At 40.3% G+C, this 27,735-nt stretch overlaps 1 protein-coding gene across 6 annotated transcripts in view; it reads left to right on the plus strand.

Moving 5' to 3' along the window:
- Nucleotides 1-27,735, plus strand: part of rnf44 (ring finger protein 44) — a 137,194-nt gene that overhangs the window by 76,508 nt on the left and 32,951 nt on the right. For all 6 annotated transcript variants that reach the window (XM_048543398.2, XM_048543399.2, XM_048543400.2 and 3 more), the window contains 3 exons: nucleotides 14,863-15,056; nucleotides 23,106-23,316; nucleotides 24,253-24,420. In XM_048543398.2, the coding sequence (XP_048399355.1) occupies nucleotides 14,863-15,056; nucleotides 23,106-23,316; nucleotides 24,253-24,420 (573 nt within the window). The remainder of the gene's footprint in view (nucleotides 1-14,862; nucleotides 15,057-23,105; nucleotides 23,317-24,252; nucleotides 24,421-27,735) is intronic.

A 27,735-nucleotide genomic window follows, 5' to 3' on the forward strand; every position in this document is an offset into this window, starting at 1 on the left:
AATATTAACTTCCTTGAAGAGAAGGGGCGTAAAGTTGTGAAAATGCTAATGTCTTCACATGGATGAAGATAATGTAACTTTTTTTCATTCTGTTCATTTTGCTTTTATGTACCCTAAAATAACCAAGTGTCGCAGCATCATTCTGGAACTGAATAGGTTGTTCACGTAATTATTTACAATAAATGCGAATATTTTTAAAAAATTCTTGTAACTTTTTTCATTTAGATTGTGACTGGTTGAATTAATAAACAGCAATTCTCATTTATTTTCAGAACAGTTCCAATTTTTTTTGCTGAATCTTTGATTTTTTTCTTAAGTGAACGATGTAATGCACTCCCTAGCCATGATTGGTAATATTAGTTGAAGCCATCAAGAATGTCTCTTGTAGTCTTTTTGCAGAATTGAAGGAAAATTGTTGCATCATAGAATAAAAGTCTTCTTGTTTTCACTCTCTCCCTTCCACTCCCTTCCAGTGAGAACTGTTGGGTTCAAGATTCAAGTTGGACTGCAGGAAGTGGCATCTTTTAGTTAAACTGGGACCCTGCTTGCTGTCTCCGTTGGATAAAGCAGGTCCTACAATGGCACAACTTCAAAAAAAGAGCAAGGTTGTTCCCCTGGTAACCTGACCATTAGCTAGCCCAATCAACACTAGAAAAAGCATAATGTCTGGTCATTGTCACATTGAACTGTGGCACCAAGTTCTAATGGCACTGGTATTTAGTTAAAGTATCTTGAGACATCAACCATCTAAAAGTACTTTTTTCCCTTTACCATTTGTTCATAGGGAAAATATACTGCATGTGTGATTCGTGATTTAATGAGATTGTTTTAGGGCTTCCAAAGCAACCTGTATTGAAGACTTCAGGAATAAAACTTTTTTGAATTATAATCGCTCAATTATCAAAAAGCTGTTTTCCTCTCTTGCATTGCATAACTATAGTGATTCATGAATTTATCCTGAATCACTTCTTATTACACTATAACCCCAGAGAAACTGTTATAAGTTTAATGCAATTCTATCAAGCATAAGTGAATGGTCAGGATGCTGCATTGCATTCAGATCTCGGGTCTGTGTTAATGAAGGAGCATGATTAATCTTTTGACAATTACATGAACAAATGAATGTTGCCATGTACAGTGAAGTCACCCAGCCAAGTGGCCTTGGGAGAGACAAGTGATCAAAAATGCAAAAGAGTCAATTAGTTTGAATGTTAGGTGGAGTAGCATATTCTTAGCTGGTTGGTGTTAGTCATTTTGGTCTTTGCACAATTAAAAGCAAAGTAAGAATGATTGATTGTTTACAGCCTAATTGGATAGGCATGTAAGGCAAGTCAAAAACTCATTTCAAGCCTAAATATTTATTACTAAAGGCAGTTAAGAACTTAGGTGATGAATAACTTTTCTGTTCTCTCTGTATTACAACGCAATGAGACTTTAATCATTGTCTTGAATAGAATATTGTTCATAATTTGTATATTGATTTGGGTTTCTATGTATTTGTGGTTTCTGCCGTTGAATTTGGTCATGTTTAGCATCCTTCATCATAATTACATTACTTTCACATTGTTAACGAGGTAGTTCTACTCATTTCTTCTTCAACTTATCCAAGATTAGGATATGGTTTATCAGTGCTGTTCATCCTTCAATACTTCTTCCAAGTCTGAAATTTACATAGCAAACCTAGGCAAACTGTTCCTCAATGAGGGGATTTGAAAGGTAGTGCTTCCCTCACCCAGTTAGTTTCCATTTGTTTACAACCAGGGAAGATGCTAATGAGTTCAACTTTATACATTGCTGTCTACAACTTATCCCCTCTGTGCGAATAACTGGTAGTCACTTTAGACACGAGTCAGTTTGCATAGAGATATTGAAACATCAGCAATAACTTGAGTGTGAAAGAAGACATGATTACAAATAGTAGTTCATTTTATTAGATGTGTCTAATGTAAAGATGTATCTCTAGTGATTTTTTTTTGCAGGTAGTTTATGCACTTCTGCCAATTGCAGCCCTAAATCCAATGGCAATACAACCAGTCTAATTTGGTTTGGTAGACCACTGTCGTACTGGACGAGTAAGCCAGAGCATTTGAACTCACTGCCTATCGTATTGTTTTTGTGGTGACCCCGAAATTGTCTCTGGAAGTTTTGAGGTGACTGTTAAAACACAACTGGCTCACCAGTGTCCTTCAGGAAAGGGAATCTCCTTGCTCCGAGTATCTCCAGTTCCACCCGGTATTTTTGATTTAATGCCATCTGAAGCAAATCACAACATTGAGCAATTGCTATGATTTTGAATAAAGAGAAATTTGGGAAGCCCTTTGGCAAAGAACCAAACATGCTCAAAGCTAAAACTGCAGTAAGCCCTGGTTAAACTCTTCAGATCCCTCTTCTGTAATAGCTGTGTTCTAATTGAGTGGACTTAACTTTACAGTCCAGTCAAGTAATATTCATATTCTCTGGGCTGTCACTAGCCAACTTCTCACGTTCTGAGTGGGCTTGTGGAAGAGGTGGCCCACTGCTTTAGTGAGGTTATGCTGTCCCTAACAGATGTTAACATTATTGAAAGTCATGATTTTGGGTCAGACAGCATTAAGCAAATTTGCTGATCACCACATCCTCCACGTTGAACATTATTTGGAGGAAATTGAGGTAGGCGAAACCACACATTTAGTCTGGGAAGGGAACATAAAGTCCACCTAGAGTGGTACTATCATTGCCTAAGCTGGTCTACAGGATGAAGCTGTTGGTCTAGGTCTGTATTAACTAGTGATTAAACTAACATTTTTGATCTTTCTCTCAACAACCTAATTGGTTAAAAACATTGCCAATTGAGATGTCACTGGGAAAAGTGGCAGTTGCAAAAGTCTCTCTATGAATTGTTATGTTTCCACTGAGGAGATATTTTCCTACAATGTAAAATAACCACTCCTAACAAGACTAAGACAGCTCCGTCAGCTTTAATCTGGGTACTTGTGACAAATATATGCCACCACAATCTTAACCTCACATCCTGGCGTATTCCTTTGCTCCTTGATCATAAATCCCAGAGAATAACTCTGGTTCTAGCCAAGATAGTCGAAAGATATAACACCAGGGTATCCTTTACAATGAGGCATGTTCACCGCCATGCTATATACAAAGGTTTATCTGCATGTTGAAAAGTAAAGAATTACCTTGACATCCTTCGCCCTTTTTATGAGCTATTGAAACTTGGTTCTCATTGAAGCATTTTTGCCTTGTAACACAAATCTAAACAAATTTAGCCCTTCCATATCACAGCAGTCCTCGTCAGTGTTGCAGATAATCTCCTCTGTGATTAGTGATCTATTATCTGCCCTTGAGTGCTTTCTAACTTCTGACACTCCTCTTCCATACCTGTCTGTTGTTCCTTTTTCAATGAGGTTGCCCGTACTCACATCCACTCCAGTCACTGCTAGAGTATCCACTCAAGTGGCTTCTTTTCCTGTCCACATACTTTTCACTCCAGAGTCCTTCAAGTATCTGTTCCTCCTTTGACCTAAATTGTGTGAAACATGCAGTGCTGCCTCAATAGTCCAATTTGACTGAACTACTAGAACATAGAACAGTACAGCACAGAACAGTTTCTTTCTGCTCAGCTGCAGTCAGGACTTGGGTGAATCTTTTGTTTCTGGTATTAACTCTGCACCCCTGCTGATAAACTTTGCCCAGTCCCCAGCTCCTGCCTTGGAATAAACTGGCCTATCCTATGCTCCATGCCCCAAACTATTCCATTACATAGATCATATACTAACTTACCTGTTTTATACAACATGACCCCATCAGTAAAAACCAAAAGAACTGCAAATGCTGTAAATCAAGACCTGTAAGTCTAGTTCTGAGAAAATGTCACCGGACCCGAAACGTTAACTCTGTTTTCTCCTTCTCAGACCTGCTGAGTTTTTCCAGCAACTTTGTTCTCGTTAATGACCCCATCAGTACTCAGCTCATCAGCAGAGTTCATTCTTGTCTTTTTCTTTTAACTCTCCCTTTTGCTCTCGGTATTCCCATTACTGGATGGCTGGTGTCCAACTACACTCATCCACCCTCCCTAAACTCCAGATCATTTATAATCAGGCTGCCCAATTTGGCCTGTCTCTCTAAGTATTTTTGCCAACATAGTTGTTGCGATCAACATTGGTGCCTTTCTCTGTCTCTCGCTCAGACGCACGTTCACACATTCAAAATCATTCGCTTCCCTATTTTGGTACACTACCTGCAGCTCGACATCATCTCCACCCCTAACCCGCACCCGTTGCTAACCCTCTGAAAATGCTTACTCTGCGCTCTTGCATTGCCCCAACTTGCTCAGCCTTACTGTTGCAGCAGTTGTGCTTTCAGTTGCCAGGTCTTATAATAGCTTGTAGAATTGCATCTGCCTCTCCTCCACGTTGTTGACTTCTGCAAAACTTTATAAAAGCAACTTTTAGCACTGCATATCACAGTAATAAAATTAGTTCTGGCTCTTGGAGCCTTGCATTTTTTTTTCTTACAAGTATATCATGGAACTGTAGTCGAATTCATTTTAACTTAATGATCAGAAGTATTCTCAGTAGGTATTGAAACCAGTTGACTACTTATTTTACGTGCTGAAGTTTATGGGCTCCCTTCTGTACAGAGATAATATAAATGTAAGCTGTTGGTTATTTTGTATAGACATTGATAGTTTGATCAGTGCCACTAATTCTGTACTGTGTGCAGGAACGTCATGCTCATGCCACAGAATGTATATTAGTGTGGAAGTTTGCAGATTGAAGTGCGAGCTGAGGCCTGTTCTAAATGTAATATCTCATCTATGCACATAGATCTTTAGTCCATCATAGCAGAATTATAGATGTGGGACTTTATAGATTTAATACAGTTTAAATGTTTTGGTTGAAAACTAAATCATACAGCAGTAAAATAAAAAAATGATGTCAGCCTCAGGATGTATTTTTTTGGTAGGTTAGTTGTGGGAACATGTGCACTGTTAGCTGAACTGGCACGAAGATAACTGCAAGATGGATAAAATTTGCAGTTACTGATACTGTTAAAGTCCAGTTATGTCTTTATTAAAGCTCTAAGGAGACAGGCAGAGCACAATAAATTAAAAGTATATTTCTGGACAATATTCAACTTTCCAGTTTGATTCTCTCTCTGGTTTGAAAAAAAAACCACAAGATTTTTGTACTGAATTCTTCAGTTCGCACAAAGTCATCCATCATGGCAACATTAGTAAAGGGTATTGATGTGTGTTTCTTTTTTGCCTTCTCCCTCTTGTTATTCTCTACTTGTTTTTCTGTCTTATACTCACTCCTCGTGCTGTCACCTGCTCCCCTTTCTTACTGTTTCTTTAGTTTGGCTGCCCCCTCTCTTGTTTCCTTTCCAACATTGCCAAGAAAGTTTTTATCCTGGTGGCATTTTTTCTTTTATTGTAATGATTTATCACTTCAAATTGCTATTGCCACTGTTGACAGGTCTATAACTATTGGCGTATTGCTGCAATCCTGCTTATCTCAAAATGCTTTGCACATAATTTAGTTGAATTATAGAGAAGTTTCATTTGACTTAATCAATTGGACATGGAAGGATGAAGCAATGGTATTGTGGTATTATCGCTAAACTATTATTCCAGAGACCAAAGATAATGTTTTGGGGACCCGGCTTTGAATACTGCCATAGCAGATGGTGAAGTTTGAATTCCATAAAGATCTGGAATTGAAGAGTCAAGTGATTGCCATTGTTGTTTGTCAGAAAAATCTGTGCTTCACAAATATCCTTAGGGAAAGAAATTGCTATCCTTGACTGGCCTGGCCTACGTTACGCTCAAGACCCACAGTAATATGATCAGCTCTTAACTGCTTAGGGATGAGCAGTAAATGCTAGTCAGAGTGCTAGTATGCACTGTTGACATCTTCCTAGTGTCTGTCAGAAGCTGCTCAGTAATAAAACAGAATTTGCTACAGATAAATTTGCGCTTGGTATTGTAACTTTTTCCACATGGTGCATCTTCCCCAATATGACTTTCCAAATTTAAGTGTAAATTGGTGTTTATAGAGCCTTCAGAAAATTGCACCTTGCATCTGGACTGTCATAAAGATTTGGTTTGAAATTCCTCTTGAGGATTAAAACAAAAAGCCAGGAAGTTGCAAAGAATCCAAGAATGGTCATTTTTTAGCCCACAGTTTGAAAGAGCTCTCTAACCAGGCCAACCCCTGCTCTTTCCCCGTAGCCCTGTCAATTTTAACTCTTCCCATTTGAGCATTATAAATGAATCTGCTTCACAGAGGTACATTCCAAACTATATTTTCCACATGTCTGCTCTGGTTCAATAACTAATGCTGTCAAATTGCACTTTTTTACTTTCACTGTTCTAAGGAGAACCTTTAACAGCGATCTGTATCAGAAGTAAGAGCAGTGGGGAGGGGGATGTTTGGCCCTTAAGCCCACTCTACCTTTCTATAAAATCACAGATGATCTGTACCAAGCGTCAGTTTCCTTTTCATACTGTCTCCTCATAGCCCTCCTCTCTACTGCCAGTTCAACATAACTCTCAACTCCCTGAAATTTCAAAAATCTACCTACTGCCTCTATAAATACTTAATAAACGAGCCTCCACAGCTGCCCCCCTGTAGAAAATCCTACACATTCAGTACTTTCTGGGGGATGGAACTCCTTTACATTCTAGTTTTAAATTAATGTCCTCTTATTTTGCAACTGGGCCCCAGAATGTCTAGCTGCGTAAGCTCTGCATCCAGGGTACTAGCCAACTAAGTTTGCTTTTCACATAGCCCCTAAAGGACTTGTCATTCTTCCTAAAATTTTGTCCGCAGAACTGGCTACAATACCCCAGGTGAGGTCCAACTAATCTTTTATAAGAGCTCAGTACAACTTCCTTGCTTTGGTTCTACCTACCTTCTTAATTTTTGAAACCAGTGCCCCTGTGTGTGTTTTTTTTTTTCTCCCTACACTCCTCTCAATTTATTATGCCTCTAATCATTCAATAAACTGCTGGCTGTTAGTGGATTTCCATAAGATTTCAGAATGATTACCTCTCAGTTGACATGAGGCTGGATTTAACAAATGGCAATTTGTTTCTGTATGAAGTACTACATCTTTCATAATGAAAGAGGAGCTTCCTAAAGGAGATATTTATTATAGTAGCTGCCATACATAGAAGGAGTTTGTGTTGGGAATTAACTCTTTCCATTCTGGGTATTTAATGTGAAAGTAAAGCACTTCCCATGGTGCAGAATAGTCTACTCTTTCTGCATTGATAATGTGACTTTGCTATAACCACAACTGCCGAAGACTAGACCCTGTTGCATCAGTTTTTTTCACCTTCCACGCCACCTATGCTTTTGCTAAGACCAAAATTGGCAGTTTGAGTTGACTTTGCTAGATGCACAAGAAGTTATACCTTAACTAACCTGATGAGATGTCATCACCACCACAACCTGGTTGTGGATATTACTGCGGTTTTCTAATGCCAAGTAATAAAGTAGCAAAGTTCTGGACTGAACATGAAAACATTGTCAGCTGAGGGTTTTTGCTTCACTTATACGGTGAAGTTTATATGATATCCAATCTATCCTTTTCCGCTCATGTTTTGCTGTGTGTCATAGGAATCAATGTGAATCCAGACAGTATAGTACCTACTGGCAAATTTGTGTGCACATGCGCTGGTTTGCTGTTGCGACTGTTAAGGTCTGCTTCAAGATGGTCGAGTCTTTAAATGATGTGTAGATCCATTTTTAGGGCCTGAATGTTCTCTTGCAAGACAGTGTAGGACATGACTTAAATGAAGTGATAGTATCTTGTCCTAGCATGTTAAGAAGACAAGGAACTCACAGTAGCTTTTTGCATGCTTCATAAGATGTACACTCTCAAAAGGAACAATAAATACTGGGAAGTTGCGATTTCTTGGGCTACGTATGTTTTCATTCAGCAGGTAGTTTTAGGCTTACATGCTGTTCAACAGCGTCTGGGATTATACAAAGAAAAGTAATAAAACAAGGGTGCATTGAATGCTGCTTCAAGGTCAAAAGCTATTTAGTAATTATCTATTTTTGTAAAAGTAACTTTTTTCTGTTCAATTAAAACATGGCAATCTCAAAACAAATTTTTAAAAACAAAAACAAGTAGCTGACATTATAAGTTGTGAACTCTGCAGGTTTATATGTGATAATTAACATTAATGTAGAGTAGTTGGATTCACTGCCTATTCCACTGATAACTAGATAACCTCCCATGGTGCAGATTTTCAGATGGTCTGGTGCTTTGTGCTACTATACTAACCTCAAGGATTTATAAAGCTTTGTACTGGAACACATTGAGTAGTAACTAAACTCAAACTGTGGTCTTAAAAGTTTCTCAAGATGCAGAGCTCCACGAAGGCTTCTTCCTTTCAGTGCTGCAGGTGTGATTTGCTGCTGGGTTTATGTTTGTTTGGGTCAGTGGGTGGAATAGAAAAACAGCTTCTCTAATCCTATTTCTGAACAAAAATCACCTCTGTTGTCTGTTTGTGTTTGTACATGTCCATTTAAGTTTTGAATCAATTATTAGAAGGACAGAACAGTGCTAATCCAGTTTGAATGGGGTGATGCTTTTATTTTTGACATATCCCTTTTCTGTTGAAATCAGTTTGAAATACTGGGCCCCCAGAACTTTTGCAAGCAGCCTAAAGAGTCAGGTTTGTTCTGTAATTTTTGTAGCCAATTACTGTACCATGTACATGCCAAATTCCATTTTGGCTTATTAACAACAGTACAGGCTATAGTTAATACAGTTACATAAAGTTAATTCATGATTTTTGTTTTGGTGCAGCAAGTGGGATGCTTTTACAGAGTCTTCGAGTATTTATTTGAATTGAAGTTGCAAAAAAATCATTTGTATGAGTTTATGTCAATGCACATAGATCCTTTGTTACACTCCTTTATTTGAAAGAAAAGTTTAATGAAATGTTCCTTATGGTGTGACAACATTGACAACCAGCAGTAACTTACTGACTTAAAAGCTTTACCGGAGAGGGCGCACACTCTTTCTGAATAGTGCTTATAGTATCAAGTGCACTTTAGAGTGCAGCCTGTATTCATTCTGGAGCAGTTGTCCCATTCAAATGAAGCGCTTATCAACATTATCAATTTTGTAAAAAGCAGACAAACCTATGCTTTTGTAGGAGTGCTAGGTTGTTTGTTATTCTTTGTAGATTCATGGTCCTAAATTTAAACCAACTCTGAGGTACTTCTCTTCCTTCAGTCACCACCACCACCAGCAAACCCCCGTCCATCCATTACTGATGAAGGCTGCTGTTATTCGCGTGAGATCCTGAGAGCTACTTGTAGCTAATGACTTTTGGGTGCTAAAGGCTCAGGTCAGTTGCAAACTGTGGATCTCAGCCTGCCACAGAAAATTCTGGCTCAGCTTGCTTTCTGGCAAAATGACTGTGCCTCCTGCCAATACCAGTAAGGAAACAGATGCTCTGACATCCTGTGAGAGGTACTGCTGTTGTTGCATCATTGCCACTTCCACATGAACCACAGTGGAGCAGGCAGAACTTGAGTGACATTTTGAAAGCCCGATCCATTTGCTGTACCAGTCTTTGAAAAGCAAACACCTGCCTTTTAAGGCAGAGCACAGGTTCAAACTCAAGCCTCCATAGCAGCAGTTTGCTGGCCAGATTCTCCAAGGTTGACTGCAGAGTGTTGATGCCATGTGCAAAAGCACCCTACGGATTAAAATCTTCAGTCGTGCTTCCAGCCATGCTGCTGAAACTTTTTTTTTGTAGCCATTCAGTAATTTGTGTGAAACAAGCAATTTTCTCATTGCTGGGTCACTGAAGTCCAGTTTTTGTCTATTTCCCTCCTTCAGATTATTCAGTCAGTCAGCACTGTATCTATTTGTGAGACCCACCAATTTGGCTACATTTCAAAACTAGTTCATTGGCTGTGAATTGCTTTGGAACATTTAGATTATGAACGATGCTGCACAGGTGCTTCCTGTAGCATCAGATTGAGTAATGATGCATTTTCTATAAGGTTGGCCTCTTCATCTTGATATGGCACAGGGGCATCAGTTTATTCAGTGCTTGACCTGAACGAAAGGAAGGGGCAAGTGCCTCTGGCATAAAGGAAGAGCAAAAGGAGATAAGTTGCTGGTGAAATTAACTGCAGTTTTTAGGCAGAGTGTACACATTGAGATGAAAGCAGAGGGTAAACAAAACTGCAGTAAAGAAACCCTGTGCAACATCAACACTCGGTGCACTATTGTACCTGTGAAGACCAGCACATTTCCTTCCAGAGGGAAAGGTTGAGTAGTGACATCAATATCCTCCAAGATTCTCATCAAGGAAGAGAAGACGTTGATGTCAGTAAGGTGTTCTGAGAATGTACCTGTCATTTAGAAATGATGCAGATGTGAGAGAGATGCAGGGAAGTGAATGTTATAATAATAGTGAGAGGAAGCGGAGTGAAATGGTTCAGTGCTTGTTGGAGATGAAGGGAGAAATTGTCACAAGTGTGAAATGAAAGAAGTCAGAGTTCTGTTTTTGTTTAAACTACGTGTTGGTTGCGTGGTGAGGAGAGTGCAATGTATGATCATAGCCATCAATCTAATAATTGTCAACAGACTAAGATATGGCATGAAGAAAACCTCTTAGGGAATCAGAGGTCCAAAGTTAACACTCCTGTTCCAAGTATCTGACCAGTCATGTTACTCATGTACCCTTTCCCAAAATGTTATTTTGTAAAAGAAGTTTGTTTAATTTGTATTTAAATGAATCTATGCTAACTGCTTCACTGTCTCTGTATACGGCCTAGCATACGTTGACCATTCTCTGATTCTGTTGTTCTGGACAACATGAAATAGCTTGTCACAGTGTCTACATTGTCCTTTTTTAGGATCCTGTAGCAATCATCGCACCTGTTTAGTTTTCTCTTTTCACTGAACTTGCTCAATTTACAGAATGGGTCTTCATAATCCGATTTCTCTATCACCTGGTTTCGCTCTTCTGTATCCTTTCATTACTTACAATATCCTTTTCACTCTGCAAACACCAGAACTGTAAGTACAGTCACACCACTAAACAGGCAGAATTACCAGACTACTATCTTGGCTCAATATCGTTTTTTTTTCACGCATCCCAATATCTGATTTAGTTTACTCACTGCTACCAAGCATTCTGCGATTGTTTCAATCATCAGTCAGGTTCCCATTATTTCATTCAGCAGTAATTTCTTACTACTTAATTAACAATTCTTTCCTGATTATGATTTTTGAATGGAATGTTTGCAGTGGTGGTGGCTTAAGGTGACAGTTCGAATCTTGCATGACATCCCAACATTTGTTATCATGTTTTGGGAGCTAAGATCCTGGCATTGATATGCTTTGAAACTTCTTGCCACTTGTAACAAGGTAATTTCCAGGACAGTTTTCAGCCATCACTTTCCCACAGAGGGCAGCAGGATTCTGTTCCCCTTGACAGGCTATAAAAGTGCGTGTATTACTCCAGGCCATTTTGGACTTCGAACTACATTCCTCTGCAGTCATTTGTGATAGTGCACTTCCCTTTGCCTTTTTAAGTTGCATCAAGGAAATCCAAATTTCTAGTGCATACCTGGCATCTCATTTGTGGGGGCACCCCACTCAACTCTTCTTCACCCCCTGCATGACAGCACCTGGCTCTTCAGCCCCCTTTTTGCCCCTTCCCTGGACTGTGGGATTATTCACTGCCTCAAGTCGGCTATGTTCTCCATTAGGGCTCATTCTGGACTCCCAGTAGTGATCACAAGTTAGCTTCCCAGCGTACTTCTGGGAGTTGAGGCATACTCTAAACACCCCAAAACTTGATCAACAAATATATTTTCCCTCCAAAAAGCTCACTTAAACAATTGCATAAAATTTACACCTGTTCATGAATTAACTGCTTCAAACAATGATTCCTTTAGAGATTTGAAGTAAAGTGTTTAATGCCATAGCTAGAAGTTTGCACAGAATTGGGGTTAGACAGAAAGTGTAACTGGCTCTGCTTCTGGTAAAGGGCATCATCTAATACAGTCAGATGAGGGCTGAAATGTTCTTTCCCTCCCTCCATCCTCTTTGTTAGCCTCATTTGACTGCAAGCTTTTTTTTGGTTATGAAAATTACACCTACCAATTTAGCGAATATTTAACTGCTATTATACTGTGGTCACAAAAGAACTAATTGAGTAGGTTTTCTTAAGCTTAACAAAGAAAGATATGCATTATACTCTGTCGGACCTGATTAAAATATTTTAACTCACTCGCTCTCTGCCCGCTCTATTGCATGTTGGCACACATGCAAACACAAGCTTGAAATTCACGTGCGCCCATTAATAGATTAAAGCCCATAAAATGAATATATAATCTGTAGTTGGGTAATTCAGCGTACGACAGGTTAAATTCAATAGAATTGTAACTCTGAGTTCCTATGCTTTCACTTTTTTAAGAATATGGATGGTGGATTTGGTTGTTCCTTTGGAAACATGGTGCTGTGTTGAACTCTTGTGAAAAAGAAATCTGTTTGTCAGGTGTGTACATAGGTGGTCACGGTCAGGAAATGGTTCGAAGTTCCTCAGGTGGGTTAGGCTGGAAGGATGGTTTTCATCTGTGCCTTCTCTGTTTAGAGTCTTAGCTGCTTGCCTTCAATTCTGCAGAATAAACAGGTACTTGCATAGACAAATGCTTGACTTGCCACATGACATTCCTCCATTTGCCTAAGGGATCCAAATAAGGCTGCTGTTGTTTATTCCTTGGGTAACTTGATTTGATCATGCCTAGGAAGCTCTCTTAGCCAGCATCCCATTGTCCATTTGTTTTAAATCAACCCGTTCAGGCATATTATGACACACTCTGGAGCAGATAGGACTGGGACCCAGGCCTCCTGGCCTAGAGGTAGGGACACCACTACTGCAGCACTCCAGCCCTGTGGTTGGGCTTAATAATTTGTCTTCAGTACTTAAATAGCTTGGGTGATTGCTTTGCTAATAGGGCAGGAGATAGGGGTCTGTAACATTGTACTGTGGCCACTGACTTTGTCCAGAGCCTGGAATGTGAGGTGAAAGTGATACAGATTGGGTTAACCATCTTTTGTCTGCAAGTTCAAGCCACCTGTTTTTCAATATCAAGTTTCCGTTTTTAAATTTAAAAAGCATTATTTGGCATTAAACATTTTCGTGATGGCACCTTTGAATTTCTTGACAACAATATGAGCGGTAACTTATAGGCTGCTTAATATTCGGGCAGTGTTATAGCCTTTGTATATTTCTGGACAACCTGGTCAGATATTATGACATACTGGAGCAGATGGCACTTGAATCTGGGGTTCCTGGCTCAGAGGTAGTGGTGCTCCCTGTACATTTATATAATCCTTAGCGTGTGGACTTCAAGAACCACAAATTGAGGAGCTGGCTGCAGTCGAGATGATGGGTTAATTTGGCAAGTAGACAATGAATGATATCAAGTGTGGTTTTGCAAGGTCTTTGAAAAAGGAAGGAGGGTGAATGTGTAGAGGCCAACAGCATCACAGTTACGAAATTTTGAGAGTTCTTTAGCTTAAATGTCAAAATCACAAACCTAATCCGAATACAGCAGTATGTTAATTTTTTGATTTAATAACACACCTTTTCAAAACGGATACTTGTATATTTACCGTAAGGGGGAATGCAACAGGTTAAACATATGCCAGCAGTAGTGTTTAACTTGGTGAGCTAAATAATTAGCCCAGGTTCAACACGACTGGAAATGGCTGAGAGCATGAACTGAAATTAGGCAGTCTCTCTTGTAAAGAAAAATAACTTGGGAAGAGTATTGAGACAGTGGAGACTGAAGCTAGTTTCAGTAGATTGATAATTAAATTTCAAATTCATTGAATTAGAAAAATATGTTCTGAAATTACCTTTTGTTTTAAAGTGTGTGCTATCAAACTGCATTCATTTAAAGAGTGAAGCCCTGCTGCTCATCACAATCTCTATCATGTTTGCTCAGTTTCCTGACCTGAAGCTACTAGGAATAAATTCACCCTTTTCACTTAAATATTTCTAATGATTGAACAGCAAAGTTGGAATTACTTTGGGTCCTGTTTTTACATTTAAACAAATGGGTAGTTTTCAGGTACCCGAAATGCAGAATCATACATTACCAATGAACACCTTTTTATTACAATTAGGTGTATTCCCAGTTGCTACCAGTCTCTCTTCTGATTCTGGAGTTTTGACCACTTATTCTTTACACTTATCCCTCTCCACAGCCCACTCTTCATGTTCCTTGCCATCCTTCGGCAAGACTCCATTCTCTCTCTCGTTTTTGTGTTCTGTGCTGTGATTGTAAACCAGAAAAAAATCACTTCTTACAAGGAAGATTTCCTTCCTTCTGCTATGTTGCTGAAAACATTTTTTTTCCAATTCAAGTGTTTTTGACATCCCATTCACTTATTCTGGTTTAAAAATCTAACTTAAGTTAACTTAATTTTGAGAACAAAATGCCAAAGGATTAAATCAGCACAAGAATCTATGGCTTGGTCTGAATTCCATTTCCCGTCCTTGTTAAATACTGACCTGTCCCAGCCTCCTTTTTTTGAGTTACTTTGTGTGCAAGTTGCGCAAAGGCACCTGCATCTTTTTATTGACTTGTGACTCCAGATAATCACAACTTAAATTAGTTTTTGATGTTGGTGTCTTTTTTTTTAATGCTATAATTTCTTGATTAAAATCCTCTTCCAATACTGAACTTTGGTTATGAAAACCTCACGAGTTCCTTTTGGGGTTAAATGTCCCTTCCTGCCATGCCTGCCTTGCAAGTGTCAGTAGTGCTTAGATTACAACTGTTGTTCTTGCGTTGCGCTTTACAGAGCGACGACAGTCCCAGCCCAAAACGCCGGCGTCTCTCTCATTCTGTCCTTGAGATCCAGAGTGCATCTCCTCCTCAGACGCCACCAATGCGACCATGGGAAATAACAGTGAATAGGCGGCCTCCCTCAGCCCCTTTCAACCAGCGACGATTCTCAGGGGAACGGTGCAACACACCAGCACATCACAGGAGAAGGTGAGTTCCAGATTGGAGGTACATTTCCAACTTCTCACGGCATGTTCACTTTTTGGTGTAGGGCTAACCAGTAGTGGGAATGGAAGTCAACAGCATTGGCATTTTCAATCTGCATCAAAACTAGAGAGTGCCAAATTACTTCACTAGCGTTTGCAGGAGAGTTCCTCCAGCTAGCAGCTTTTCCTACTGAAGCTTGTTATATTGTTTATAGTGTGTAGCTGAGGAGGAGTGTTCTGTAGTTGCTGTGTTCTATTGTAATTGGGTACAATGTTACGACTTCAAAACAGAGGGCCAGTTCTTGAAGCGAGCTTTTCATTACAAGAAATTAGAATGTAATGAGTTAAAATCTAAAATTGCCCCTTTTTTGTGTTTATTTGGTGTATTGAATTGTGGCATTGTGCGGAGAAAGGGTGGTCTCTCCTAAAATTTCTCCAGTTTGCATCCTATGGCACTGAAATTATTTGCCTTGTTTTCTTTTGTATTAGGTCTTTTTTTTAATCTGTCTTGGTTTTCTGTTCTTCCACCTCCCTGTTAAATTTTCTACAAAAGTTGATACCTTTTTAACTTTGCGTTCTGTAGCCCCCAACCATGTGTGTGACAGAACTTGCTTGGAGCCAAGTTTTCTATATGTTTGAAAAATGTGATCAGTTCAAAAGTTAGTACTGTACATTCTCCACTTCACACATTATCTTTACTTTTAAAGATTCTGTCCTGTAAATTCACAATTCAACTTCCACGGCCCTTTTCCAAGCACCCCAATAATGCTGCCTCTTTATGTAATATAGATACCAAAACTGAAATGATTTTCAAATGCAGCCTCACTGACTTCAATGTTGCCACCTCAGACCTGTAAGTCTCTCACTCTGCTGTGTATTCAACGTTTCTATGCTCTCTTTCACTATCCAGATCACTGAGCTGAAAGCTTTAATGGCCTATCCACCAAAACCCAATAACATTTTCCAAGATGGTAGAAACTGCAGATGCTGGAGAATCTGAGATAACAAGGTGTAGAGCTGGATGAACACAGCAGGCCAAGCAGGAAGGCTGACGTTTTGGTCCCAGACCCTGCTTCAGAAAAAAACATTTTCCAACTCTCTTATCTTAACATTTCCACTTAATAAATAATTTATCGTCTTGTTTCTTCTAACTAATTTCATGGCATGCATTAATCTGTATTTAGCCCCATCTGCCATTAATCTTAAACACATGAATCCAAAGGGATCTGGATAGCTTGATTATCATCCATTGGATAGCAACAATGGACAATGCACAGAGTATAATGTCATCCGTGAATTTGAATATCCTGAGCAACATTGCATCCTTTTAAGTTCTGTATAAAGGTACAGATTGCAGTGGCCCCAACATCAATCCCTGGGCTGGTGGCTAGTTTCCACCTATCTAATGTTATGTCATGTATCAGTCCAGCTGAGTACTTTGCCATCGGCTGTATACACGCATACTCTGTAGATCAATCTGGTACATAGCTCCACTAAATTTCTTTGCAAAATTCAGGTGAACAATATCTGCCTATTGCAGTAAGTTGATGAGACATACCATACTCTTTCTGGAAGGAATCAACTCCAGTTAGATCCTTGCCAACGCACTCTTAGCTGACCCATACTTCTAGTTGATCCCTTATGATTGTCACCTCCAGATCTCAGACATGTAACCCCATAATATTGGTCATTTGCGTGTTCATTCCTTGGCTTTGTTTTATTTGTAAAATGGGTTTCTATCCCTAGTTTCAGGCAAATCAGTTTCGAGGCAATTTGAGACTTTGCACTCTCTAAAGACACCACCTTTAGCAGCATGGAGCTGTGCCCACCTTCATTTTCTAAACCTAAAGAACATCCAATCTGCTCTCCTCTTAAATTCCTCTCTCAATTTGAAGTGATTCCTTCATTTTCATTACCTCAAGAGAAAAGTATTTCCCTGCCCCAAGATGTCACCCACCTCTCCAACATCCCCAAAATGAAGCATATCACTGGGGTTGAGAGTTCAGTTTGTTTCTGAAGGAATGCTGTATTGTTAGAGGTGCCAGCTTCCAGAGAGATGGTAAATCAAGTTTTCTGATTTTGGTAGTGTTTTAAACAGTGGAAAGGTTCTGGTATACCAACCAAAATTTGCTCTGAGTCAAGGCTGCAATTATTTTAAGTCATTGTACTTATTCACTATTTGCATAACTGTGCTATGTAGCATGACTGTCACAGTTGACTATGTGAAACAACTATAATTCAGCAATTTATAATATCTTAAGGTGTGAAAGATGCTGTGTAAAAATAACTACTTTTGCCCATGATGAACTTAAATGAATGTTTTGTCAGAATACTTCAATATTTTTCTGTATATTTCTTTCAATTCCTACTTGTGCATTTGGTTCTGTAGCCTTCTCAGATACTACAGAGATATCGCTGGGATCTTGTATAAATAATGTTCAGCTACCAGTTGCAATATACGATTGTTATGGGATACGTGACATTGACCAACCCTGCAATCTCCATCTGGCTCCTTATTGCTGGTATTATGACCATTAGTGTAGACTTTTAATAGTCCTTGCCTTTGGCTTTCAGATGTCATGGTGGTTTCCTATTCTCTATTCAGATATTCATTGTCGAGCAGGTACTAAAGGCTATAAGTGCCTGCACCCTTTTATGTGCAATTCCAATCTGTTGTACACTGATGTTATTCTATACAATACTAGTCAGCTACTTGAAGGCCCCTTTCTGGAAACTTGAAAATATATGTCCACTTACTAACAAAGTGAAAAGTAAAATCTCGTTCTCATTCTCGTTCCTTTCTCCTGGATTCTCACTGTCTCCTAAATGTACCTTTCCAGGTAACTCCTTTTGTAGTCATTTTCCTCTCAATTTTCACATCTGTTGCTTTGCTGGAAGTGGAATTGATTACAAAGGACAATTCTGATCACCCTCTATTCCTTCCCATCATCTTTATCCCATATTGTCTAACCTCTTACTCTGCCGGCATTAGCAGATGCGTTTGCACTTTTGTATCTCTTTGTGCTTACCATTTTGTTTGTCATGTTATCTCTGTAGTTGTTAATTTGCTCAACCATTCCTCATCTCCATGTTTGTTGTCTGTCCTCAGTAAAACATGCCTCCAATCTCTTTGTTCAATACTTTGTTCAGTTGCTGCCTCGAATTGTCGAGGCACCAACTTCTGTGCCTGGTGCAGTGCTGGTTTCATCTGACTTGACTGTATTGAGCTTTGTTCGGCATTACTGCCTTCTTCCAAAATGGTTCATTATTAAAGGATTGTTCTGAACAATTGCTTCATGGATTTTATTTCTTCCACAACTAACTTTCTCCATATACCCCATGTCCTTTCCTGTATCTTCTGCACACTAGTGTTTTACCAAAAATAAGTTATCGATGTCAGTGTTTGCTGTCAGTTGGGAGAAAAACCTGTACGTTTTGCTAAAGCTCGTCCCTGTCATAGGCGCGCTCACACGTATTCTTATTCACAATCTCTTTTTGTTCTCTCGCACTTTTTATTGTTCTTTGTCTCCTCCTGCTGTCTCCAAACTTAGCATGTCCATAAGACTAGTGTCCTAAACATTAGATTTCATTTGCTATAAAGTGCTAAACGTCAATTCAACATCTTGATTCCTATCTGGCCAATACTGTAATTGGTTTAACTTGGCAAAGCTACCATCATCAATCCACTCTGCAACAAATAAACACCTTTTTGACCCTTCTCCTCACTCATTACTACACTTAGCTTCAAAATACTTGGAAAGACAATGTTAGATGAAGATTGGAGAGATGCCTGAACCTTCTGTATAATTGTTTAACACTTGCATAGCTCAGATGTCACAAGATCTGGCTTTAAGCTGGATTGGGCTGTTTCTTTATTGGGGTTATGGTGAATGGAGATGTACATTGTTTGTAATGGTCAGTGAAAAAGCATAACACAAGGCACACTTGACATACTAGAACTTCTCAAGCCCCTTCACTGGAGTAAAATCAGGCAGAAATCTGCCAAAGCTATTAAAACCAAGGTAGATGATAAATTTGACCAAGACAAATAAAGAGATCTTAGGAAAGATAAGCAAAAAGATGGCTTGAGGAAACGAGATAGCAATCTTGACGTATGATGTACTGTCAATTTTTCCTTCCTTAGTCTGGTGTCCATTATCCAAAAGCTTCAACGAAGCTTTTTGAAACAGTTTTTGCATGAAAACGTTTTTGTTTTTGCTTAAAAAATTTTTGTTGTGTAAATTCAGTTTTCTGTGGCATATATGAAAGCATACAATGACTTTCCTAAACCAGTAAGGAATGTCTTGGTACTTAAATATAATTTTAGTTTCAGCTTCCACCATCAAACATACTGATCAGTTTTTAAACGTAAACTTCATTTTAATATTCCAAAACTGTCCAGTGTTTATAGTCCTATTTCTCCTCCGCATTACACACTTAAGCAGAGCCATAGTATTACCTGCTGTATTTTGGGTTCAAGCAATTCTTTGCTGAAATCACCAATATTGGTATTTGATGTTCTATTTAACAGGCTTGGCTCTTGGTAGACTCTTCATTGTTGAAGTATGCCCAAGATGCAAGTGATTTCTTCATCTTCCCTGGCCCCCCTCATGGCTGAAGAGTTTGATCCACAATCTGCATATGCATCTATACAATTGGCGATTCATTTAGGTTATGCTTTGGGGTGCTTCTGCTGTTGTACTGCCCCAGACCTTTCTGTGGGCTCACCTAGATGTTGTAGTTTTTGGCATAGATGGTACTTGAAGAATGTTGAATTAAATTTAATTTGCCGTCTTCATGTGAACTAATCGGCTACAGTATATTCCTGAGAGAGATGGGCTGCAACGCAGAAAGTTTTATAATTTTTTTTTAAGGTGCCTTTATATCCTTTGCTCTGATCACCTTGATGTTTCCTTAAGACACTCCTCCATAGAGGACCTAATAGGGATTTAATTCATGCAGGATACAAGGCTTGCCCATCTATGTTGAATTCATGAATGTGGCCATCATGCTGTTGGGTCCAACAAGATGCAGGGTCCTATTAATGATTTTTACCCTGCTGTCAAGTTCTAATGATGGACCTTGGTGACTCTTTGGTAGAATTATTCTCAGGCTTTGATGAGACCCCTGTTGCTGTCTGAGGATTCTGCACCATACAGTGTGTAGTAAGTACAGTGGCCTAGTGGAGACTGATTTCAGTCTTCAGCTTAATGCCATGCTGCTTGCAGACTCTGTAATGGAGTTAGCCAGACTCCGCTTGCATTCCAGATGCGTATGTGGATATCTTCTTCAATGGTGATATCTCTAAGGAGCGCATAACCAAAGTGTGAGGATTTTTCTGGTCTTAACACTGATGATGTCAGTGGTTATATCTGATACTTGGTTGTTTGTGCTTCGTGTTGACTGACCTTAATCTTGGAGACCAATGTTTTTGGACAGCCCTCAGGCGTTGTTTACCATGGTCTAGATACGTTCCCTACTGCAGGCAGCTAGAACATCTCCAATTATTGCATGTGTGACTTTGATGGAGACAGGCTGTCTGAAGAAATTGAAGAGGTCCCTTAAAAAGAACCTAATAAGCTCGTCTCTGGCTTCCTCAGGTAAAAACTTCATGAACTCTGGAACAGTTCCTGTGGATAGATAGCTAATGCAACCCCATATTTTGAAAGAGGAGTTAGATAGAAAACAAGAGAATTAGCCTGACATTGATAGTGGACAAAGTGGTAGAGTCCAAAGGTTTAAGAGCACACTGCTTGGAAAAGAATGACCTGATTGGTCAGAGGCAGCATGCATTTATGGAGAGGAAACTGAGCTTGACAAGTTTGTGGAATTTTTTGAGGATATACCTATTAAAGTTGGTAAGGGGGAGCCACTGGATGTGGTGCACTCGGACTTTTCAGAAGGCTTTTGATAAAGTCCCACAATAGATTAGCATGTAAAATTGAAGCACATTGGATGGGAGGCATGTACTGGCGTGGAGGGAGAATTGGCTGGCAGATAGGAAGTCAAGATTGGAAGTAAATAGGCCTTTTACCAAGTGGCATACAGTATCGAGTGGGGTACCGCAGTGATCAATATATGGACCCCAGCTAGTCACAATTTAAATTAATGACGTGGACGAGAGAATTCTCCAAGTTTGCTGATGGATGGGAGGGTGAACTAAGGTGGGTGCAGTGATGCTCCATTGTGATTTGGATAAGTTGGGTTGAGTGGATAGATGCATAGCAGATAGATATGATGTGGTTGAATATGAGGTTATCCACTTTGATATCAAAAAGAGGAAGTCGGATTATCAGAATGATAATAGTGGGAAAGCAGCAGGTGCAATGAGATTTTGGGTTTCCTTGTACACCAGTCACTGAAAGTAAGTATGCAGGGTGTAGTACGAAGTAAAGAAGGCAAATGTTATGTTGATCTTCATTGTGAGAAGATTGGAGTACAGCAGCAGGGATATCTTGTTGCAATTTTACAGGATCTTAGTGAGACCACACTTGTGGCATTATGATCAGTTTTGATCTCTTCCTTTACTTGAGAAAGGATGCTCTGGCCATGGAGACAGTACAACAGAAGTTTTCCAAACCTACTTCTGGGAAGGCAGGACTGATTCTCTGAAAAGAGGATTGGTTAAGATTCACGAACCAATGAGGGGGGAGGAATCTGATAGAAACCTAGAAAATTCTAACTGGACTAGACTGTGTATGCAGGAAGGGTGTTTCCAATGACCGGAGAGTCTACAGCCAGGGCTTACGGTCTGTAAATATTGGGTAGGCCATTTAAGAACGAAGTGAGAAGAAATTTCTTCAGCTAGAGCAGTGAGCCTGTAATATTCTCTGCCACAGAAAGCAGTTGATGCTAAAATATTGAGTGTTTTTAGTAAAAAAGAGTTGGAGTTCTCGGAGCTAAACAGATCACAGAAAATGGGGTGTAAGCAAGAACAGAATATGGAGTTGGATGATCAGCTTTGATATTAATTGGCAGAATGGCCTCTGAGGGTTGAATGACCTATTCTATACGTTTGCCTAAATAACTTGACTCAGGATCTGACATGGCAAGGAAATGTGATACGAGTTGGTTTGTTGAGATTGAAGGATGAGAGTTTGGCCAGGTGATCAATGAAGTAGTCAAATGGGAGGTGACGAGGGCAACAGATTAGGAGCTGAGCAATATTGCCCAAGATGGAGCTAGATGCAACAAATGTGTCAGTTGATCATCTTTCTGCTGGAGAACATGGGGAACTGGGATTGAAATTCGACTTAAGGTAGTATGCGTAGAGATTGTAAACCATTTCAGCCTGAAGCTATGACCCAGGAAGATCAAATCAAATCAAATGCCAACGATTTTAGCTGTTCTTGATTGGCGCAAAGTTAATGGCTTATGTGGTTCCAGTGTTCTGTTGGTGTAAGTTTTGCTTTATCAAAGATTGGATGTCCAGCAATTGGAGGAGTAATGCAGTCACATTTGAGTAGTCAACAGAACTGGAAAAATATCTCTATAACCAAAGAAATTACTCTGAGACTGTTGAAATTAATACCAGTTAGGAAGCAGTATGTTGCTGTTCCAACATTATGGCACTCTTGCCCTCCCCCTCCCCCTGTCAAACTGACACAACATTTAGTCCTCTTCAGTGTACAGCTCAGGGATTCAAATACTGATTTGCATTTTTACAGCTCTTTTTCAATCTCTACTGTCTAATTTTTGAAGCTCTACGTTGTGATATTCAGTGCAGGACAGTTAGTTATTTCCTTACATTGAAGGAGATAAATCTCAATTGGGTCTGTGCAGGAATTGGGAATGTTGGAAATATCTAGTCACCTATCCATCAGAACCACAGCGAGAATTGAACGGAGCCAATACAGATGAATAAATTTCAAAATGAGAATGCAAACAAGTCTAGATGTTGTATCAGAGATAATGGGAACTGCAGATGCTGGAGAATCCAAGATATCAAAGTGTGAAGCTGGATGAACACAGCAGGCCAATAGATGTTGGGTATGTTTTGAATCTTTTCTTTTCACAGTTGCAATCTTTCTTACATCTTGCCGGTTTGTTGCAGCCCTCCTGCGCGACGCCAGTGGGGTAGGCGTGACAGGCCTTTGCATAATCCCATAAACCAGGATGAAAACTACCACCATCCTCCATATTCACAGCAACTGCCTATAGATGAAAATCGATCTTACAATCACACAAGCCTATCACCACGTATGCTTCATCCTGCTGCACATCCTCCGCAGCAAAATCCCGTCATGGTGGATCTCCACGAACAGGTTAGAGTCACATACCACCTTTGTCAGATTGACTGACTGGTGTGAGCATTTGTGAGTCTGCTATCTGCAAAATGCATAATTTTATGTTATTCTAAATTGATCAGCTGTAAGGTGGAATAGCAATTGACTGTTGCATGTTGCCACCCTACCCTGTTTTCCCGAGGGCATAAAAGATACCATGGATGAGTCGAAGAGAATATCGAGAATGGGAATTGAGTTGAGGAGACTGATACCTAATTGTGCCAGGGGCCAGGAGCAGCTCAGCCCATCCTCCTCCTGGGTCCTGTTGCATCACACAACCACCAGACTGCCTTTCTCTGTCAAACTCTGGTCTCTCTTGCACCCTACTTTCAGTTTCTGTGATCAACTTTTTTTAAAATTTAAAATGTCTTACACTCCAATCGTTGTATTCTCTGATTTCAGGATTTCCCTGCCATACACTTCTTCGATTCTCCCAGATTCCAGATCCTGCTTCAGTGTTCCCAGACCCTGGAAACGCAAAAAATGCTGGATCCTGAGGAACCCTCTACATCCAAATACTGCTGAACCCTTTTTACCACTGCTCCTATATCACAGTGTCAGAGCTCCACAATCATAAAGCAATATATCTGGTAACACTGCTTGGCAGTAACACCCCTGTTCTTCTAAAATCTCTGGTTCACAAAGGGTGATACCACATTGGATCTCTGTGCTCTCTTGCAATAAGCCATACTGCCCTAAATTTCTGGGGGGGGCTTTATAAATAGCAAAATTATTGACTCTTAACCAGTTTAGAAATAAAGTCTTTCTTAGTCCATGCATGGAACCAATTAATTGCTTTTGTCTTGATGTTTAGATAAATATTAATAAAATGTTGTTGTTAATGTCACTTAATCCCTGATATCTTAAAACTGTTTGCAATCGCCTTGAGTAATAATGTTCTCTTTTTAACTTTAGATGCATCAAGGCACAGTTCCTGTGTCCTACACCGTAACCACAGTAACGGCACATGGTTTCCCACTCCACGCAGGGCAACATATCCCAGGGTGCAATACGCAACAGGTTCCAGCATGCTCAGTAATGTTCAGTGGACAGCACTACCCAGTGTGCTGTGTCCCACCACCTGTGAGTTTTACAACTTTAAGATGTGTCATATTAAACCAACATGCTGTAGTACTCAAAAGTTAGTTTAAAAGAAAAGAGTTGGAATTAACAATTTAAAATAAAGTCCTTAATGTTTTATTTAGCAGCTAAACAAAATCTGGGAAGTTCACAAAGTTTCATATAGCCATGTTTTCAAGTTATAAATTTGATTATTAAAGGCTGCCTGCATTTCTGTTGCAACAAAGGCGCCATGTAGCAAAAGCTAAAGGTTAGGTTTCAGTTTTCTTACTTGTCATGACTTAGTAATTTTCTCAGAATTATTTTGAAAGCATAGGGTATGAGTAGACCATTCTGTACCTTGTGAACACTGAGCCATTCATGATCATGGCTGATGATCTACCTCAATGCTATCTATCTGTACTATAACCCATTTCCCTTTATGTCATTTACATATGTCCAGACATGGAATATATTCAAGATAGAAATTAGTGACTGAGTTTCCAATTCCAAAGACTCATTACCTTCTGAATGAAGGCCATAACAGAGACATGGGTTTCTCATGGGCAGGAATGGTTGCTGGATGTTCCAGGGTTTAGAACATTTAAAAAGAATAGGGAGGGGGGAAAAAGAGGAGGGGGTGTAGCACTACTAATCAGAGAGAGTATCACAGCTACAGAAGCTTCCATTGTCGAGGAAGATCTGCCTACTGAGTCAGTATGGGTGGAAATTAGGAACAGCAAGGGAGTAGTCACCTCGTTAGGGGTTTACTACAGGCCCCCCAATAGCAGCAGGGAGATTGTAGAAAGCATAGGTCGACAGATTTTGGAAAAGTGTGGACGCAGTAGGGTTGTTGTAATGGGTGACTTTAACTTTCCTAATATTGATTGGAACCTCCTTCGAGCAGAAGATTTGAATGGAGCTGTTTTTGTAAGGTGTGTTCAGGAGGGTTTCCTAACGCAGTACGTTGACAGGCCGACGAGGGGAGAGGCCATTCTAGACTTGGTGCTCGGAAACGAGCCGGGGCAGGTATCAGATCTTGTGGTGGGAGAGCATTTTGGTGATAGTGACCATAACACTCTCTCATTCTACATAGCTATGGAGAAGGAGAGGATTAGGCAGAATGGGAGGATATTTAATTGGGGAAGAGGAAACTATGATGCGATTAGACACGAGTTAGGAAGCATGGACTGGGAGCAGTTGTTCCATGGTAAGGGAACTATAGACATGTGGAGATGGTTTAAGGAACAGTTGTTGGGAGTGATGAGTAAATATGTCCCTCTGAGACAGGCAAGAAGGGGTAAGATAAAGGAACCTTGGATGACGAGAGCGGTGGAGCTTCTAGTGAAAAGGAAGAAGGTAGCTTACATAAGGTGGAGGAAGCTAGGGTCAAGTTCAGCTAGAGAGGATTACATGCAGGCAAGGAAGGAGCTCAAAAATGGTCTGAGGAGAGCCAGGAGGGGGCACGAGAAAGGCTTGGCAGAAGGAATCCGGGAAAACACAAAGGCATTTTACACTTACGTGAGGAATAAGAGAATGGTCAAAGAAAGAGTAGGGCCGATCAGGGATAGCATAGGGAACTTGTGTGTGGAGCCTGAGGAGGTAGGGGAAGCCCTAAATGAGTTTTTTGCTTCTGTCTTTACGAAAGAATCGAACTGTGTAGTGAATGAAACCTTTGAGGAGCAGGTGTGCATGCTGGAATGGATAGAGATAGAGGAAGCTGATGTACTGAAAATTTTGTCAAACATTAAGATTGACAAGTCGCCAGGCCCGGATCAGATTTGTCCTCGGCTGCTTTGGGAAGCGAGAAATGCAATTGCTTCGCCACTTGCGAAGATCTTTGCATCCTCGCTCTCCACTGGAGGCGTACCTGAGGACTGGAGAGAGGCAAATGTAATTCCTCTCTTGAAGAAAGGAAATAGGGAAATCCCCGGCAATTATAGACCGGTAAGTCTCACGTCTGTCGTCTGCAAGGTGTTAGAAAGGATTCTGAGGGATAAGATTTATGACCATCTGGAAGAGCATGGCTTGATCAAATACAGTCAACACGGCTTTGTGAGGGGTAGGTCATGCCTTACAAACCTTATCGAGTTTTTTGAGGATGTGACTAGTAAGGTTGATGAGGGTCGAGCTGTGGATGTGGTGTATATGGACTTCAGTAAGGCATTTGATAAGGTTCCCCATGGAAGGCTCATTCAGAAGGTCAGGAGGAATGGGATACAGGGGAACTTAGCTGCTTGGATACAGAATTGGCTGGCCAACAGAAGACAGCGTGTGGTAGTAGAAGGAAAATATTCTGCCTGGAAGTCAGTGGTGAGTGGGGTTCCACAGGGCTCTGTCCTTGGGCCTCTACTGTTTGTAATTTTTATTAATGACTTGGACGAGGGAATTGAAGGATGGGTCAGCAAGTTTGCAGACGACACAAAGGTCGGAGGTGTCGTTGACAGTGTAGAGGGCTGTTGTAGGCTGCAGCGGGACATTGACAGGATGCAGAGATGGGCTGAGAGGTGGCAGATGGAGTTCAACCTGGATAAATGCGAGGTGATGCATTTTGGAAGGTCGAATTTGAAAGCTGAGTACAGGATTAAGGATAGGATTCTTGGCAGCGTGGAGGAACAGAGGGATCTTGGTGTGCAGATACATAGATCCCTTAAAATGGCCACCCAAGTGGACAGGGTTGTTAAGAAAGCATATGGTGTTTTGGCTTTCATTAACAGGGGGATTGAGTTTAAGAGTCGTGAGATCTTGTTGCAGCTCTATAAAACTTTGGTTAGACCGCACTTGGAATACTGCGTCCAGTTCTGGGCGCCCTATTATAGGAAAGATGTGGATGCTTTGGAGAGGGTTCAGAGGAGGTTTACCAGGATGCTGCCTGGACTGGAGGGCTTATCTTATGAAGAGAGGTTGACTGAGCTCGGTCTCTTTTCATTGGAGAAAAGGAGGAGGAGAGGGGACCTAATTGAGGTATACAAGATAATGAGAGGCATAGATAGAGTCGATAGCCAGAGACTATTTCCCAGGGCAGAAATGGCTAGCACGAGGGGTCATAGTTTTAAGCTGGTTGGTGGAAAGTATAGAGGGGATGTCAGAGGCAGGTTCTTTACGCAGAGAGTTGTGAGAGCATGGAATGTGTTGCCAGCAGCAGTTGTGGAAGCAAGGTCATTGGGGTCATTTAAGAGACTGCTGGACATGCATATGGTCACAGAAATTTGAGGGTGCATCCATGAGGATCAATGGTCGGCACAACATTGTGGGCTGAAGGGCCTGTTCTGTGCTGTACTGTTCTATGTTCTATGAAGAAGTTTCTCCTCATTTCAATCCTCAATTCTGAGACTGTTT

The sequence above is a fragment of the Stegostoma tigrinum genome, chromosome 13 (genome assembly GCF_030684315.1).
Source record: "Stegostoma tigrinum isolate sSteTig4 chromosome 13, sSteTig4.hap1, whole genome shotgun sequence".
In the NCBI taxonomy this organism is placed as follows: domain Eukaryota; kingdom Metazoa; phylum Chordata; class Chondrichthyes; order Orectolobiformes; family Stegostomatidae; genus Stegostoma; species Stegostoma tigrinum.